Below are 18,654 nucleotides of genomic sequence, written 5' to 3' on the forward strand. Positions count from 1 at the left end.
GGGTCATCAGGCTGGAAAGAAAAAATTTTTGAAATTAAACTCAAAAGTGAACAGTGGCTTTGTATTTAACATATTTTTATCTACTGTTTCAAGGAAAGAAAAACAAATTTCAAAGTGATAACATCAAGAAGTAAAGAGCACCTCAAGAAGAGAGATTTAATGCTTCACAGAACTTAAACATTTCCTTAACCCTTTACACCCAGCTGGTTACATCATACTCTTCTCCATACTCTTCCCCATGCATTTCCTATTAAGGTGCTGATGATGATAACTAATTATTTTCTTAATAATCAAGACCTTTCATCCATGATCATTTGCTTTATCCGTGTGACCTAAATTTTTGATTAAGGAATGATATTGTAGGGGGTTATTAGATACTAATTCTTTCTTAGGGGTTACAGGGTAAGGCAAATCCTGTATAAAACTTTCCCAAAATATCAGGGCAGTTAATAGAAATGTAAATGGGAAGGCTGAAATAAAATGTAAGGTGAGCCTCTGCTCAATGTGTTTTTTTTTAATCTTACTTTGTGTTGTGGTAAAAGAAAAGACAATGACAGAGTAATTACCACAGTTACAACTACCGGATGTAAATTGAGGAACACTCTGTTTGATATGCCTTATGAGAACAAATTCATCTCTCCTCATATAATTGTGAAGGAGTATGTAGAATAAGTCAGTTTTGACAAGGTTGGGAAAGTAGAATAAATGACTGATAGTACAACATGAGAAGATAAGGCAGTCATAAAAAAATGGTAAATACTTGTGATATTGTGGATGAAAAAGCCAAGAAACATCAATAAAGACATCATACAACAACAAGCCTTCTACGAAACATGTACACACCACCAAAGGTTTATTCATTCACACATTATTTATTCATTTATTTATCCACTCATGTATTTCTGTTAGCATACCCCAAAGAATAATGTTATTTTCAATCCATTGGCTTTATTTTTTAAGGATGTCATTTATTTTTCTACAAAATAGAAATTGATTGTTGATGTTTTAAAATCAATGTATATTTTCCAATGAGAGGCAAACAACGAGCCAACAACACGTGCAACACAAGCCAAGTAAATAATAAACAACTCTTTGGCAATAACCAATTTACAAAACAACCAAAATATAAACACAATCGGAACACAACCTTCAGTGGTAACCAATTTACGACACAAGCCCGTACAAATAAGCACAATTTACAACACTTTCTCTCAGCAGTTTACAACACAAGCGAATATAAATTAAACAGAGGGGCTCATAAAGAGTTTACAACACAGATCTACAAGCCAAAAAAATAAACAGATAGGTTTAAAACAATAGGCAGCAACTGTGACACTGATCAAGAGTATTTAGCGCTCACCAAGCGCTTTATAACATGAGCTAATGAAATAGATACATACACTTGGTTCACCACTGCTCAATACAATTCCATGAAGTAACAAATTAAACCTTAAAAGGATGGATGAGCAAAATCACAGAATAGTGAAGAATTAATCTTTGCACTAAATATGCACAGCCTTAGTACCGCTGACCGGCTTAGCAAGGGACCTTGGACTTTGAATGCCTTTGAATGCCTTTGAAAGCGTTTGGTATTGGTGTTATGCGTTTCCAGTCTGTTGCGTGATGTTTTCGTATGATAAAAGTCAATCAAAGATAGTATCGGGTTTCCTTTCAATGTTACGTAGTTGAATTTCCTCCTTCCATTTCAGCGAATTGTGCCAGGTTTTATCGACAACTACATTCAAAAAAGCTAAGATGTCTCAGTTCAAAAAGCGAATTCATCTTTTCAACTGTGATAACACATACAAGCTAGAGCCTGTTGAAAAATTGCTGGAGAAATGTGGCATCCATGTTGAACTTGTTGAGAAGCACTATTTCAGACTTCCTAAAATGTCTGAAATGGTCGACAGAATTCCCGTCTTAGCGATGGATATGGCCTTTTTCGTGATTCATGCACATGAATGTGTACTCTCGATAAACGAGGACGGCGCGGGATTTGGCTACGCCAAAATATACCGGGCTTTACTAAAAGCAACGGGTAAGGAGCTGAAACATTTTCAGCTTTATTTATCATTATTTAATTGTGTTTGTAACAAACACATTTAATTTTGCTTAATAATGCGTTGTTCAGCAGGCAGCGATTTCTTTAACAAAAGCAATGGCAAGTTTATCAAATTTACTGCGGAACTGTTGTACATTTTCCCTAACAAAGGCCCATTAGACATATGAGTCGAAAGCGAAAGTAAATTAGCATAGATGTACATCGAGGTTGGAAGTTCTCGGCACTTGCTCTGGAGATTGGTAAAGTGCGAGGATCTGTTACGAGCGAGGAAATCGAAACCCGGCTTCGAATTCTCGGTACAGAAATACAATTTCACTTTGTTTGAGATACCTACGCTGAGGAAAAAAATTGCACTCGAATGCCTCCTGACAATAACTTGGAGGTACACAATGGTTTAATGAAGGCAACAGATAATCGGCTTGAGACTGGGTTGTTTGTGTCTTTTTATTCAGTTGTGAACCGCTTTTTTTATTTGCTGCCGAGCAAGAAAGGAAAAATCTCTTCCTTGTATGATTAATTTGGCAACTAAGAAAAGTAATCGACTGTATAAAACTAACGCGATGTGATTCGGTGGATAAAGCGGCGGACGATTTAAGCGGAAGCGACTAAAACTGTTTCCGATAATCTGTTTTCCTTCTTTTGTTGGCGATCAAAATTTTTAGGCAATGTAAGGTAATGTGCTCGCATTTATTTTATAAATGTTGATTTTATTTTTTCCTTTCCTAAATGAAGACGGAAGCAAACTTCCGGCGAATGCTTATGATAAGACAGATTAGACAAAAGGAACTGTTTCCAAGAATCTTGGGTCAATCTTAATTCGTTTTTTCAGGTTAAACCCAATTTACGTGTGCGTATGTGTCGGCTTGAATACGTGGTTCAACGTCGATCGTTCAAACCACTAAGATATAAGATTTACATGACTCATTGCTTGTCATTTAATTCTGAAGATTGTTCGTATTTGCTCTGGAAAGTAATAAAAAACGTATAGAGTCCGGGAATACCGCAATTTATTTACATTTTCATTTGCATGCCACTCGTTCAAGTTGGGTGTAAGAAAATCAACTGCATGCAACTGTAAGTGAAACCGTCAGGGACCTTCAGGATTGTATGAGTTAAAGAGAGAAAGCAAATTTATATTTAAAAGCCATTTTGCTTCAATGGATAACGGCTAAGAGAACATTGAATTCATTCCTCATAATGATGAATGCTGAACAAATCAGAGGCGCCTCTCTTCGGATACTGATTTTGAGCAGCCAAGGCATATTCCTACGTAGAATTGATATGATAAAACAGTTTACCATTGAAACCGAATTGGAAAGGTGAACATTTGTCAGCTATCAGCAGTTATCTATACCACTGACATGGGTTCAAAACGCTTTTTTAAAGCAAATGAAATTAATTTGAATAATCGTTCGAATTACGAAAGGAAATTTTGTGGGTAACAAGAAATGGACCTCCGACTACCATAGATAAACCAAGAAACATAGTGTTATTTCGATGACATGTTAGGAGAGGATGTCAGCATCCATCGAACAAATTTGAAATATTTTGGAAAGTCGCCCAAAATTCGTTTTCTCTCCTACTTTCACACTTTTTAGCCCAATATGTTCGAATAATTGTGGTGTAGTTTTTTGTGAAAACATATTTTAGTTTTCGAGAAACAGTTTTTTTCGTTCGACCGCTCAAATATGCAAATTTTAACCGTGAATATTACTCGAGTTGTGTGACCTCATGTCACGAATATACTAAACATCCGGTATTTCTATCGACACAATCCTTTGTTTTAACATCTAATTTTAATCCCCTGTCATTATTGAAGCTGGCAAAGAAATATTTATTTTTTGGTGAATAGTTTTGTCCGACATGCTTGTTGAAGTCCTAAATGTAATAACTGTCCTAAATGTAATAAAGTCCTAAATGTAATAACATTTGGTCCTAAATGTAATAAAGCCCTAAATGTAATAACTTTAGGTCCTAAATGTAATAAGCCTCCAATGCAGTCGTTTAACTGTGCTAACATTGAGATGTTAAAGTGACAGCTGTTGCACCAAAGAATCCTCTGACCTGTATTCATGGCATATTGCGGGCTCGCTGATATTAATCAGGGTCTTTTTATTAGCTAAAGACGTAGGTTGAGAAGCATTGGCTACAAAACCTTATACTGATGTGCTTTTGGCATCAAATTGACGGACGCAAAAGCAATGACAACGCTGATCAATAGCTCTCTTTATATCATGGGCTCAGACTCTCAATTAAGTGTAACAGATTTTGACGATATACTTGTGTGATCAGTGCTGAAGTTAACACTTCATGAACCAAATTACAAGGAAAAGGAAGTCCACTGACCTATACGTTAGACAAATTCCGGGCTCGTAAGTGCATTTTTTGTACTGTCTTTCCTTACCAGATTTGTATGGGTCTGCATAAAACATGTTCATAAGTGTTATTGACCAAGCGTGAGGTCAAAATGGCTGGATATTGGGCGAGTTCTTTTTTTTTTTTTTTCTTTTTTTTTTTGCGTTTTTATGGACTGAGACGAAGTCTCGGTCCGTAAAAAAGGTAAAAAAAGAACGAGGCTAACATCCAGTCATCTTGACCGAACAAGCTTGGTCAAGAGAGTTTGTATTCTCTTGGCTTAATCATTAAAGGATTCATTGTATAGAAAAAGATCTCGCTTTGATAAGAATCAAGAATGGCTTGTTTATTTCGAGAACCGATAGTGAAAGCCAACTGTGTTTGCAACACAATAAACCCAAGAGGGTCGTTTATTTTTTTTCTATGTATATGCCGATATTGTCCAAAAGTTACGAACTTTGTAAGTTTTCTTGCGTGGGGTCAATACGGGGAATCCAAAGCGGGTGAGGGTAGGCCCATCATGCCCGCTCAGGTAGCCAGTCAGAACACAGGATTCACTTCATCTTGCTCGCACGCGCTGCTAGCTATATGATAAAGTGACTTACAGAGCAAGATATCTACTGACCGATCATATATTATTCCATTTCACGATCACAGGTCTCGACCTGTTGCCTTTTTTCCACGCAAGAGCATTGAGCTACAACATTCAACGCATGATGGTCAGTTGATGGTCTGATAAACCATTCATTTTTTTTCCTTTAGCCCCTTATGACAGGTTCATCAATTCCCGAACCGAAATATTGGGAAAACATATATTTTACAGTTGATCTCAAGTCTACATTTCATTTTTTGACTTCATCTCTTCTCCCTCCGTGAGGGGAGAAAATGAATAGATAAATAGATGAATGAAAAAGGAAAGCTCAACAGTTTCCATTTATAGTCATATGGTACATGAACTGATTACTGAGGTGGAGTAAAGCCATAGAGGGCTACAAATGCAATATCCCAGGTTCAAAATTGAATAAATCAAGGTAGTCATTCTTAAAAACGAACTCAAATGCTTCATTAAAATCAATTGACACTGAATAACATAGATGTGCAAAATTTCAGTAACACTATTGATGATAACACTTTTCTTTTGGATTAACATGTGACAGCGAAATCATTCAGACTGCTCTAAAATGGTGCATCAGTACTTCGGACTTTAACACGAACGATAACATCAACAATAACATGCTAGTTCATCATCAATTGTAGTAAATTTCTTTTCCAAAAAGTCCTAATGATTACGTACCAATCGATTCCATCCTGTTGAGCTTCCAGCCAAGCACAAGCCTACTTTAGACTGGAAATAATTTTTTCCAACTCGATCAATAAACCGCTCAAAGGACCATACTTCGACTGCTGATATTTCTTATGTCCAGCAAGTAAAAGGACGCCCATTGATATCAGCGAGCCCGTAGTGTGATATGTATACTGGTCAGCGGTTTTTTGGTGCAACAGCTGCCACTTTAACATCTCAAGGTGGATGTCCGCCATAACAACAATGCATTGAAGGAGTTAAACGATTGCATTAGAGGCTTATTACATTTAGGACTAAATGTTATTACATTTAGGACTTTATTACATTTAGGACCAAATGTTATTACATTTAGGACTTAATTACATTTAGGACAGTTATTACATTTAGGCCTTCAACAATGCTTTCCCCATGTCGAAAAGTAGCATCAACACTAGGACATATTGGGCTACAAAATATGAAAGTAGGATTGTAAGCAAATTTTGGGTGACTTGTTGCTGTTTGTCTGATGCATGTTGACATTAGCTCTTAAATTTTATTTGCTCTTTGTTAGAAACGAGATACTTTGTTTTATTTCCACGAGCACAAATAAAATGTATAAAAATAGTAACCAAATGAGATTCAAGGGCCTTTGCATAAACACTTCGTTAATCAAATAGTATATGTCAGGTCTCTTTCGTGCAATACGGATTATACATGTATCAATATTAATGTTAATACGTTGGATCAGGTTGCCCTGTGTATTCGAGCCCGAGGCTCATGAATAAGACGTATGAAAGTAATCAAAATACAGTTGAAAAAGCAGAAACAAAAAAAATATAAAAAATATAAAAAACTAAACGTACAAAAATCATTGCTACAATTCAAAATATCGGCAGGGCGGTAACACCAGGTGCTCAGTCAAAGGGGCGCATTGTTTCATATTTTACATCTGGTCACTATAAAGGAATTTGATTAAGTGTGTCTGACATGGGAGATACAAACACACTGGCCAACAACAAAACATTGGAAATTGCATATCGTGTGGAAATATGTACTGTTACGCCTTTTTACATTTCAATCTGCTTTATTATCAGGTGGAGATGTCATCATCGTTATTGGGGGAGATAACAAATACAAGGGCGAAGACGAAGAGGAACGTGAGGTTATTTCACGTTGGGCGAAAAGGAAAGTTTTCTCACAGTTCAGCGAAGAGTATCTTGATGGCAGAAAGAGCTTCATCTTTTCTTGGAACAAACAACATCGAGTGATTCACGAACAAGCTCTGTTGCATCACTTTGATCCAAACAAGAAAGGACTAAAGTTCGAATATCAGCCGGATCAGCGAAAGGAACAACCAGAGGGAGCAACACCACCACCATCAAGATTGAAGGAGGTGATACCTCCGTTTCGTAGATGTTTTTCCTTGTCAGGCGAACAACAATATGAATCAGAGCCGCCACTTAAACCAGAAAGTTCCCTGCGTCACTATGAAGCTGTAACTGGAGCAAGGGAGATCAAAGAATGGAAGACTCTTGATAGTAGAGCCGAGGGCAGCAATATTTCGAGGAAGAAGGCAAGGACAACAACTGCTAATAATCGAGGAGCCGGGTCTGAGGAAATTGTTCGTCCACGTACCGGAGAAACCATTGGTTAGTGGTTAGAATAAAATCTTCAAACAGATTTAAAGGAAAATATTTAGGCACCTTCCCCACTTATGCGTCGATCAATCGGAAGCTTCAACATCCAGGAAGCCCCTTGTGTATTTAAACTTTTGAAGATTGGTATGTTCAAATTCCTGTTTTGAAGATTCCTTTTGAAGATTGGTATGTTCAAATTCAAATTCCGGGCTCAAAATTATTTTCAAATGCCCTCCCCAAGTGGCGGAATTGATGTTGAATTTTTTTTTGTAAAAAGCGGGATCATACCTTCAAACTCTCCCTATTTTTAAAAAAATAAAAACTTTTATTCCGGTTGGAATTCCCCATCCCAGCCAAAAATGTTCAAATTCCCCACCCCGGATAAGGATGACGGTCAAATTACCGCGGGTTGCCCAGGGGGGAATGTTGAAGCTTCGAATTAATCTGCGCACTAACTGAAAGGTTATAAAGCCGACGAAAGCACAATTTCTCGGTAACTCTTGTCTTTTTTGCCCACTTGAAGTCTCCAAAGTATATAGATTTGAGAAGGTAGTGGGAAGTGGACTGCTAAACTACTACCTGTGCTGGGGGCATGGCCAAATGGTACCTTTTTAAGTGCTGAGGTCAATTGCCCATGTGCTTTCAACTCTTAGGTCCGTGTCAAAAACTTAATGAAGATTGTCAACGAGCACAATTTTGGTCACTGTCGACCCATGAATGTTATTAGCGTTTTGTTTCAGTCTACTCTCGATTACAATTTCTGGTTTGCAGAGTTTTTCTCTTGGGACTTAATTTGCCGCTGTGTCGGCTTTTCATTCATTGATAGAAGGAAGTAATTCTTAATAAAGAAACCACAACTTTTAGTTTGCAAGACATGTTTCGACATTCTTATGTCATCTTCAGTTGTAAATGCGATTTTAACGGTTGTACATTTGAATTTATATGAGATTACGTTACAAATTACGTCATATTGTTTACGTTACAATTTGAATATTAAATACGAAAAAACGTGACATAGCACGCGCCAGAAGGGGAAAGAAGGAGAAAAGAAAAATAATGATCATAGTAAGAAAAAATTATTATGATGATAGAATCAAAAGGAAAGAGACAACTCTAGATGCTTCAATTGCTGATTAAGGATGGGTTTGTCCCACTTAATATGCAATGCCTCTTTGATCTTAATTTTGTATTTCGAAGCGGCAGAATCTAAAATGGTGAAACATTCTGTACCACAAGAGTCGAGACAGGCCTTTGATGATTGTAGGTGCTTGTAAATGTGTGAAGTTTTGTCGGACAAGAGGTGCTCACGAACCCGTGTACAGATGTGGCGAGTGGTCTCACCAATATAACTGGCATTACAGCCAGCACACGAAAATTTATAAACGACACGCGAACGTAGACCTGGTGGTACTGAATCTTTCACACTGAACAAGTTTCTGAGCTTAAACGTATTGAAGACTAACTTAATATCTAAATCAGGTCTACAATAACGTTTCAGTAGATGCCTTAACTTGGTTTGAGCGATGTCAGAAAACCGCCCAACATAAGGAAGTTTAAAATAATGCGAAGAAGGGTTTCCGGAGTTTAATGTGGCGTTATGCGTGGGAGAAGGATTATAGCTCTTGGCCAGATGTCGTGAGATAATCCTGTCTATGACGCTGGAAGGGAAACAATTTTTCCGTAGCAAGAAAATAAGTTTTTGTACATCCTTGTGGAAACCAACCCAGGAATTATTGATCGTATATACTCTGTCAACCAAAGTTCTTATTAAACCTAATTTGTACATCATAGGAGTGAAGCTAAAATAATTCGTCAGAAGACCAGTAAACGTCTTCTTGCGGTAGACGCTAGTAATTATGGATGGATTACTGTTGTCAATCAGTATGTCTAAGAACGATAATTTCTCATTAATTTCCTTTTCCATTGTGAAGCGAATACTAGGGTGTCTGGTGTTTAAATAATCAAAGAACAATACCGCGTCCTTCTCATTATTGAACAAACAGAAGGTGTCATCGACATAGCGTCTGTAGAAAACAACTTCAGATAATGAATAGTTGTCTAACCAGGTTTTTTCATGATGTCCCATAAAGAGATTTGCAAGTACTGGAGCAAGTGGGGACCCCATGGCAACTCCATCTATCTGATCGTAAAACACTCCCGCAAACAGAAACCCGGTTTCAGCTGTCGCAAAGGCAAAAAGCCTTCTTAGGTCAGCGGCGTTTATCTTAAGACCAGGGTTACCTTGATAAATATACCTAATCGCAATATCTATGCACTCATCGAGAGGGATACTAGTGAATAAGCTCTCGACATCGAAAGATACCATGAATTTCCCTGAGGTAGATAATTGGTTGATTTCATGTACAAAAGAGAACGTGTCGCGGACGTTGTATTCATGTGGGACATGTGGCTCGAGAAGATTACAAAGGAATTTAGATAAATTGTAATTGTAGGTACCTATTGAAGATACTATTGGTCGAAAGGGAGGTGTTTCATTAGGTCCTCTAGCCTTGTGCATCGTAGGTAGCCCATAAAACCTGGCTGGTTGAGAACCAACTGGGTAGATTCTCTCATAGGTATTTTTGTCTAAGTGGCCCTTATTTTTAAGTGTTCTCAAAAAACGTTGTAATTTACCTTCCCTTTGTAATGTTGGATCGTTATCATTAACCTTAAACTTGGAAGTGTCACTGATAATAGATAAAATACCCTGTTCGTAGGCTTTCCTGTCCATGACAACCAGGCCATTTCCTTTGTCAGGTTTCAGTATTACAATGTCCTTGTTCCTCCTTAGATTCTTTAATACCCTGTATTTCTTCAAGTCCGCTACAGAAGGTTGGTGCGATGAGACGTACGAGTGGGCAAGATGAGAGAGGTCTGCGACAAGTTTGCCCTTTAGTTTCCTGTCGAGTATATTTCTGACCATGGTACGATTAATTAGCTCAAAACAAGAAAAAACATCCGTTTTGCTGATGGTGCTAGGACAAATAGAATGTGAAGGCCCATATTTAAGTATTTCCAGTTGTTCGGACGTGAGATTCTGCGATGAGAGGTTGGTGACTGTCTCCGTTGAAGTAAACGGTAGAACTACGTTTCGCGGTAATCTTTTGAGTTTCTTCTCGTGGGTGGTGATAACTCGTTTCACAGCCTTTTGAACATTGCATTTCACAGTTCGATGGAAGACATATCTATCTATCGATGTTGCTGATAATTCCATTGATATGCACCGCTAATTTGTCTCTTGCTTCGGTTAATTTGCAAAGTTCCTTTCTCCGTTTGGCTATGGCAATCTCATATAAATTCAAATGTACAACCGTTAAAATCGCATTTACAACTGAAGATGACATAAGAATGTCGAAACATGTCTTGCAAACTAAAAGTTGTGGTTTCTTTATTAAGAATTATTGCCACCCTGCTGTCTTTACGTCCTTTTGGTAACATAGAAGGAAGTCTGTTGAACTTGGTTCCAACGCACTGACCGCCATTATTTGGCGACCATGCACACACAAATAAAAGAGAATCATGCTCCAAAAATCATCTTATTTTATATTTACCATCAACAGTAACCTTACTTTAGACATTTGTCTTCAACTGAGCTTAGAGTTGATTATGGCGCTTGCCATTTTTTAACCTTGCCCAGCAACCTGGCCGACCACCTTTCTCGGTTCCAAGTTTCGATTCTCTTCTCATCATCTCATGGAGATCCGTTTGATTAGTATAGGGCCACACGAAAATAAATTATTAACCTAAAAATTTGTTTCTTTTTGTGGTGGTTTTCCGTTTGTGGCCAGGTAACTTTGTTAATTTCAAAATGGCGGCGGTTCATGTTCAAGTTTTAAGCACATTTAATTAAGCTAGGTTACTCAATCTGCATACTTCTTCTTCAAGATAATCTATAAGTATACGACTTTCCGTGTTTCACTCTTTAGAATTGTCGATTCTTGGCTGCAATCTGTCGCGTGAGTCTGAGGATGATGCGAAAAAAGTTTTTGCAAAAGTTCTTCCCAGCCTTCACTTGTTAAAGGATCCTTTTGTTGGCAACCTTCCAATCACCAAAGTTGAAGAATATTTGAAGGATTTTCACTTCACACTCTCTGTGTTTGTGGTGGACGGTTATACCGTGAGGGATGGTTGTGACGATGAAAGTTCAAAGGAATTACAGCGACTTGTAAGACTTGCAGTGGATAAAGTCGGTAAGTCTTCAAATTGAACTGATAAGTTAATCTCACAAAAATCCTTCATACCAAGTTTTTTTCTCATTACCTTATTTTTTATCCCCTGATAATTTAATTCCTTTTTGATGCATTTAATCAAAAAGAGTCACTTCGTCCGACAAAAAGACAATCTTTACCGCTGAATGCTTGAGTTGATAAATCCTTTTCTAGGAGAGCGGGTAAGGGAGGTCTAGGAAAGGGATGGTCATCCCACTGTAGTTTTATGTAGATTAAAATTGAAAAAGTGATTACATCAGACCGTGAGCAGCTCCTCCTCTTTTGTAGTGAGATCATTTTTTCGTAAATGTAGATAACCTTTATGTAATTACTTAACTGCTATAAGCACAGGCATAGTAACAGATATTTAAGGTAGCTCTAAGCCACTTCCGGACTATAGAACCTGAATCGGCCATGGTTCTTCGAAACACGACTAACACTAATGCTTTGTTACCTGTTTATAGACTTTCTGTTACTATGTAGTTTTAACCTGACATAGTGACAGAAAGGGTGCCGGTGCTGATAGTATTCGAACAACTCAGCTCATTTCTTGAAACAAAATCTGTATGATTGGAATTGAATAACGGCTAAATGTGTGTGAAGAAATGAACAAAGCAGTCTTAATTTGAGGCCGTAGATCTAGATATTTGGTACAATGTTTTGAATCTTCCGATGACACGTTCTACGCCAAATGCACAGTCTATCTCTCAAGAACAGGATGTAAACGCTTACTCGTTGTCCACATATTCATACAGCGTAAGCGGAAACTATCCTCAAAGGAATTCCTCAGAAAGGAAAAGTATCGATGAGATGAGTGCTCAAAATATTCAGCAGCTGGTCCTGTGGACGCAGTCCTCAGAAAGACCCCCTCCTGTTGTTGTCCTAAGAAGTTTCGTTCGTCACGGAGAGATATCTTATCGGCAAGAGGACCTTCAAATATGGGACCCTGAATTTAAAGTTCCGGATGACATCCAAGGGAGGCTGTTATACAAATTCCGGAACAAACCTCTTGTTGGAATAAGAGTCATTAAGCTCAGTGATGGGTCAACGGAGTGTTATGTTGATCAAAATTTGAAACAATTTACGTTGGATGAGGAAGTACAGCTTGATACTGGAAAAAAGCTTTTATTAAAAACTCGTGTTCGCAACGGAAAGGTATCGTTTGAAGACAACGATGTAAAGTATAAATATAGAAATAACTGTATCCCTAAATGCATTATCGATAATCTACAAATGACGAAGGCTGATGGTGACTTGTACATCACTTTATATGACTCAGACAAATTTGAAGCTATTATAAAAGGAAGTGGAAAAATAGAGCAAGCTGCTAATGCTGCTGCTAATGCTATCAAACAAACAACGGAAAGAGCGCTAGAAAAAACAAAAAAAGCGTTAGGATTTAGCTCTCTGGGGCGTAATTCAAAGGACTGAGAAAAATGTCAAATGACTGCTTCTGAATGTGTAGCTGCCAGTCCACTGTCGATATTCGCAAGAAATGATCGTAGCTATCAGAAAAAATCTGATTTAAAAAAATTCTGTGATGTTTATAAATGTATGTGTAATATTTCATAAATATGTTTATGTGTTTACATATGTTCACAGAGTTTGCATGATTCCACTCGTAAGGAACAGAAGATTTGTGATTTTATCTACTATAGACTGTCCAAGTAACGGTTGCACCATTTTTTGCAGATCGAGTTTCATTAAAGTTATTTTAGAATAGGTTTATAATTACTCTTTAATTAAATAAATATAGGTTCGTAAATTCGTCCGAGTGGATACATCTTCGACAGCGATAAGGGTGAGTTTATGAAACTGACCTACTCCTTGTATCTTAGTAATCACTAACAACGTACAGATAAACTGAAAATAAGCTTTGGAGAAATTATTTTTTACCGACAAGAAATCGCATGATCTTCAACAAAAATTTAACTCGGCCATCAAAATCAGTTTTCGGGAATACTATGGCATAAATTACAACGAATCCAGGATGTAGCCACGGTATTTCCAAACGATTCATAATAAATGATGAAGGTCGATTGCGTTACTTGCGATCCAAGACAACGGATTACTAGAGTAAATATATGTATGACGATTATCACTGTGACTGTCAACGACGACAAGCTGTAAATGAACGCGTGCACAATTCTGCTTATAATCTCGGCCTTTATATATTTCTATGAAGTGTAGTCCTGATAGCTATGTTTTGAAACTGAATGGGTTAACAAAACGTTGCTGTGTTAGTTTTATTCAATAAACATGTTGTGCGGCCTCCAGTGAGCACGCGATAGCAAATATGTATGTGTTTTCTATTGTTGTCACGCACGGCTATGGTAGTGTCAGGGACTTTAGACGAGAGTGACTGATACTGGTTGAAGGTGGAAAATTAACTTCAGATCCGTATAATGTTTTTCAGCTTTGGTCTCAAGTTAGTTGTGGTGTACTTCCTTCCTTTCATTATTTTCCCCTTTTCCTACCTCAGTTTGCAATGCCATACCCCCGTTTCCCCTGATCCCATAAGATAACAATTTTTGCCTAAAGCCTTGGCCTTTATTTCTGTGAGGTTTAATCCTGATAGCTCTGTATTCAAATCAACAGCGCCAATAAAATTGTCCTTTTGGAGGAAAATTTAAAGGGAGGCAATTATGACATTCGAAACATATCCTCTTCGTTTTCGTTTATTTCACTCCGGTATAAAGCAGGGTAACTTTACTGCATTCATCTCAGTTGTTCGATTAGACACAAGACAAAGAAATACGCAAATGCAGCTTGTTAATGCAGTAATTTTCAACCTCTTGCGTTATTGTTTGAGCTTCACGTATAATTGGCGATTGAAATAGGGCGAAAAGGGGTCATTTCTAAAATTGATGGCAATTAATAATTATTACGCGTTTAAAAACAGAATCTAGAGGGAAGCCGTATGTTGACTTGTACGTCATTTTGGATGTCGCTGGACGATTTCGATCCGTGGTAAAAAGTGGATTAATGGAGAGAATGGCCGAGTTTTTTTGCACAGAAATAGGAGTCCTTTCATCGTTGAAAGTCAAAAGAGGCTTTTTTAGCAACATATGGGTTAAAGGAACCGGTAAAATTTACTTCATCGTATAAGGAAACTGGCTGATAACGAAGGACGAGAACTAAATTGATATCTTCCTTTTGACTCTTAACTTCCAGAAATAGGTCTTTTCGGTTGCGATGCTCATCCATGTGATGGCGGACATTTCGATGCAAGCGAAAACCAAACTGTTCACAATCTTAAAATCCATTTCTTCGAAAGGTTTGAAATGTGACAAAAACATCATGGTTTAGACCGTTCAAAGAGTATATTCGCTCATGAGCTCATGTTGTGTTGTAATTTTGTTTGATGAGAGATAGCGATAAAGACTCGGTTTTATTTAGATGAAGAAAAAAACATTATAGAAAAGGAAAATGGAAGAGAGAGACCATGGAAATGAATTAAAAGCTCTACCGGTGGACAGCTTGATTATAGACCATTTATAGAATAAGGATGGCATGTCGGCGGTTTTTTTGAGTAATTTTTTTAATCAAAAAAACAACTCTATGTTAGCGTGTAGAGCGGTATGTTGCTAGCACCAATCAGATCACACATTTTGGGCATTAGAATATCTTTCTCTTGCTCGGTGTATCTTAATTCATTTATTTGCAATATATGTTTGGCTAGGTCTATTGAAGATAACACAGAGTTTTAGTTTGCTTTTAGTTAAATTACGTGGAATCCTATCTTGAGGCAGCCAACTGTAGACGAATAATTTTTATTTTCTCTCTGTTAGGAAAAACGGCAGTAAGTCAACTCTTTCGCAACCGTTATTTGGTCTCGTTACGCAACGCACTCTGTTTCCAATGGGGAAGAGAGGGCGTTGTGTGGCAAGACCAGACAATGGCTGCGAAGGAGACTACATTAGGCGTGGCAATGATGCATTTCATTTTTACTGAGAAGTATTTAGACAATAAAGACAATAGATCACAAAGAACTTGTGAGAGTTAAGATAAATTAGCCTTTTTTTTCTTTCTCCTTAAGGTGAAGTAACACAATATTTTCATTCTTTTTAAAGTTATGCTCTTTTTCTGTTTCAAAAATGAAAACAATAGGTTCACAAAGTGTCCTACCGCAACACACACAGTTAAAAATTAATTCTTGCATGATACGCATGCCTGTGTTTGTACCTAATGTTTTTCTGCTTCCGGTGTGCTTTCCAACAGAACAGAGTACAGTCAAGGCTTCTCTATTTGTCAACCAGTCTTGATAATTTAATAAATTTGAAACAAATTTTTGTTTGTTTGTACGCAGGGAACTTCGCTGGCAAGGCAATCCTCAATGGTACAGTATGAAAATGTCACAATGCAAGGAGTTACGTCCTCAGAAATCCTTGCTGGGCATCACCACATGATCTCAGAGAACTTTTACTCTTTGCAAGATTAAGTCCCTTGAATAGTAGACTATCATAATGTTTATCATATGTTCTTAAATTATTGAGAATTTCAAGATCAGATTGCTAGTCATAAGGGGTGTATTTTATTTCATGCTGAAAAATGTTGAGATCCAGCCTCATTTTTACAACCCTTCAAACAGCCTTATTGTATAGCTCCAATCAACCTTTCATGAAAAATTCCAATCAAAGGTAGATTGAGACATCAAGGTTTGCCACCACATGATAACAAAGACAAATCACATATATGTTATGCTAAATTAACTCTGTACTCAAGATATCAAATCTGTTGCAATCAATAAAGAAAATATATGGACTTTGCTTATCATGTCAAAAAAATACATGGTTGGTGCCAAATTTTTTAACCTAATCATCATGCTGAATAGAAAACCTGGATTGTGTAACTCAACTAGTTTTGCACATTGATAACATAACAACAACCCAAAACAAAGATACAATAGACTGGTATTTCCTAAAGAGTGTTTTGAGCCAACATCAAAGCTTTTTCCTTTCATCTGCATATGTGGACACATGCAGAGTATAGCAGGCCTGCAAGATACGGTCTAACTAATAGCACAAACACCCGGTAAACATGAGCAGCATAATATACAATATCTAATATCAAGTGATGTTGAGTTGCACACAATTTTAACAACATTCAATGAAGAAAAAGCAGTTGGACATCAGGCTGGAAACAAAAAATTTTTGAAGTTAAACTCCAAAAGTGAACAGTGGCTTTGTATTTAACATATTTTTATCTACTGTTTCAAGGAAAGAAAAACAAATTTCAAAGTGATAACATCAAGAAGTAAAGAGCACCTCAAGTAGAGAGATTTAATGTTGCACAGACCTTAAACATTTCCTTAACCCTTTACACCCAGCTGGTTACATCATACAGTATGCATATTCTCCACACTGTTCCCCATACATTTCCTATTAAGGTGCTGATGATGATAATTAATTATTTTCTTAATAATCAAGACCTATCATCCATGATCATTTGCTTTATCCATGTGACCTAAATTTTTGATAAAGGGGTGATATTGTAGGGGGTTATTAGATACTAATCAGTCTTAGGGGTTACAGGGTAAGGCAAATCCTGTATAAAACTTTCCCAAAATATCAGGGCAGTTAATAGATATGTAAATGGGAAGGCTGAAATAAAATGTAAGGTGAGCCTCTGCTCAATGTGTTTTTTTTTTAATCTTACTTTGTGTTGTGGTAAAAGAAAAGACAATGACAGAGTGATTACCACAGTTACAACTACCGGATGTAAATTGAGGAACACTCTGTTTGATATGCCCTATGAGAACAAGTTCATCTCTCCTCATATAATTTTGAAGGAGTATGTAGAGTAAGTCAGTTTTGACAAGGTTGGGAAAGTAGAATAAATGACTGAAAGTACAACACGCGCAGATAAGGCAATCATAAAAAATGGTAAATACTTGTGATATTGTGGATGAAAAAGCCAAGAAACATCAATAAAGACATCATACAACAAGCCTTCTACGAAATATGAACACAATACCAAAGGTTTATTCATTCACACAATATTTATTCATTTATGTATCCACACTTGTATTTTCTGTTAGCATACCGCAAAGAATAATGTTATTTTCAATCCATTGGTTTTATTTTTTAAGGATGTCATTTTTTTTTTCTACAAAATAGAAATTGATTGTTGATGTTTTAAAATCATGTATATTTTCCAATGAGAGGCAAACAACGAGCCAACAACATGTGCAACATAAGCCAAGTAAATAATAAACAAGTCTTTGGCAATAACCAATATACAAAACAACCAAAATATGAACACAATCGAAACACAACCTTCAGTGGTAACCAATTTACGAAACAAGCCAATACAAATAAGCACAATTTTTTGCTGTCACCAATTTACAACACTTTCTCTCAGCAGTTTACAACACAAGCGAATATAAATTAAACAAAGGGGCTCATAAAGGGTTTACTGTAACGTCACGTGGTAGTTGTTATCCAATAGGATGCCAGATTTTACATGTGCTCGCGATCTTGTACTCGAGTCTTCAGTGAACCGACTTATGGATTAAAAGTATCGTTTGTTTATGTTTACAAGACCCGTTTGTTGCTATACAAAGCCACAACGTTACATTTACAACACAGATCTACAAGCCAAACTCAGGCACGTTAAAGCATGGTTACAACGTGAAAACGAGGCAAAAAAATTATTTTTTCATTCCAGGTCGTTCTATCACTATAGAAATTATCTATCATTCTATGCAATACCATTGCCATAGCAACCATAATTAAATTATAGTAACCCTTGACGACGCCCAAATTAATTACCTTACTTTGAATCGAAATGGGGCAAACCTTCAAGACTTGAATCAAGTTCGCCCAAACCGTATTGAGGAATAGTTAATTCATAAGAGTTAGCCCTGCAAAGGCGTCGGCATCGGCCATATGTCCGTGGATGAATAACTAAAAGTTGGGAAATCGTCACGGCAGCAGTTTGGAGGGTCTTTACGTTAAATTCTTAATGGTTACGAGCTTTGGGGTCAACATTGCAAGGCTAAAACAAGAAGAAGAAGTTCAGTAGAACTAACGTATGTTAAAATTTTTCACATTTGAATCGATTTTCCTTCCCCCATGGCGCAAAATAGGTCGTCACTCGACAATGTTC

General features: G+C 37.1%; 2 protein-coding genes across 4 annotated transcripts; both read left to right on the forward strand.

The window, feature by feature from the left end:
- The first annotated feature begins 1,614 nt into the window (after nucleotides 1–1,614).
- On the forward strand, nucleotides 1,615–17,309 carry LOC131770536 (uncharacterized). 3 transcript variants are annotated; one of them, XM_066168134.1, is made up of 4 exons: nucleotides 1,615–2,038; nucleotides 6,794–7,348; nucleotides 11,263–11,526; nucleotides 15,854–17,309. In XM_066168134.1, the coding sequence occupies exons 1-4, from the start codon at nucleotides 1,756–1,758 to the stop codon at nucleotides 15,892–15,894; spliced, it is 1,143 nt and encodes a 380-aa protein (XP_066024231.1). In that variant the 5' UTR covers nucleotides 1,615–1,755; the 3' UTR covers nucleotides 15,895–17,309. The 3 variants fall into 3 exon arrangements, with proteins under 3 accessions (XP_066024231.1, XP_066024233.1, XP_066024232.1); XM_066168136.1 differs by lacking the exon at nucleotides 15,854–17,309 and adding an exon at nucleotides 12,300–12,415; XM_066168135.1 differs by lacking the exon at nucleotides 15,854–17,309 and adding an exon at nucleotides 12,009–12,080.
- Nucleotides 12,310–13,810, forward strand: LOC136281612 (uncharacterized; the record flags this gene model as incomplete). Its single annotated transcript, XM_066168269.1, has 1 exon — nucleotides 12,310–13,810. A coding segment is annotated over one exon (666 nt), but the record flags the coding sequence as incomplete, so codon positions are not given.
- Nucleotides 17,310–18,654: the final 1,345 nt, after the last annotated feature.

This window comes from Pocillopora verrucosa, chromosome 6 (assembly GCF_036669915.1).
Source record: "Pocillopora verrucosa isolate sample1 chromosome 6, ASM3666991v2, whole genome shotgun sequence".
Classification (NCBI taxonomy): domain Eukaryota; kingdom Metazoa; phylum Cnidaria; class Anthozoa; order Scleractinia; family Pocilloporidae; genus Pocillopora; species Pocillopora verrucosa.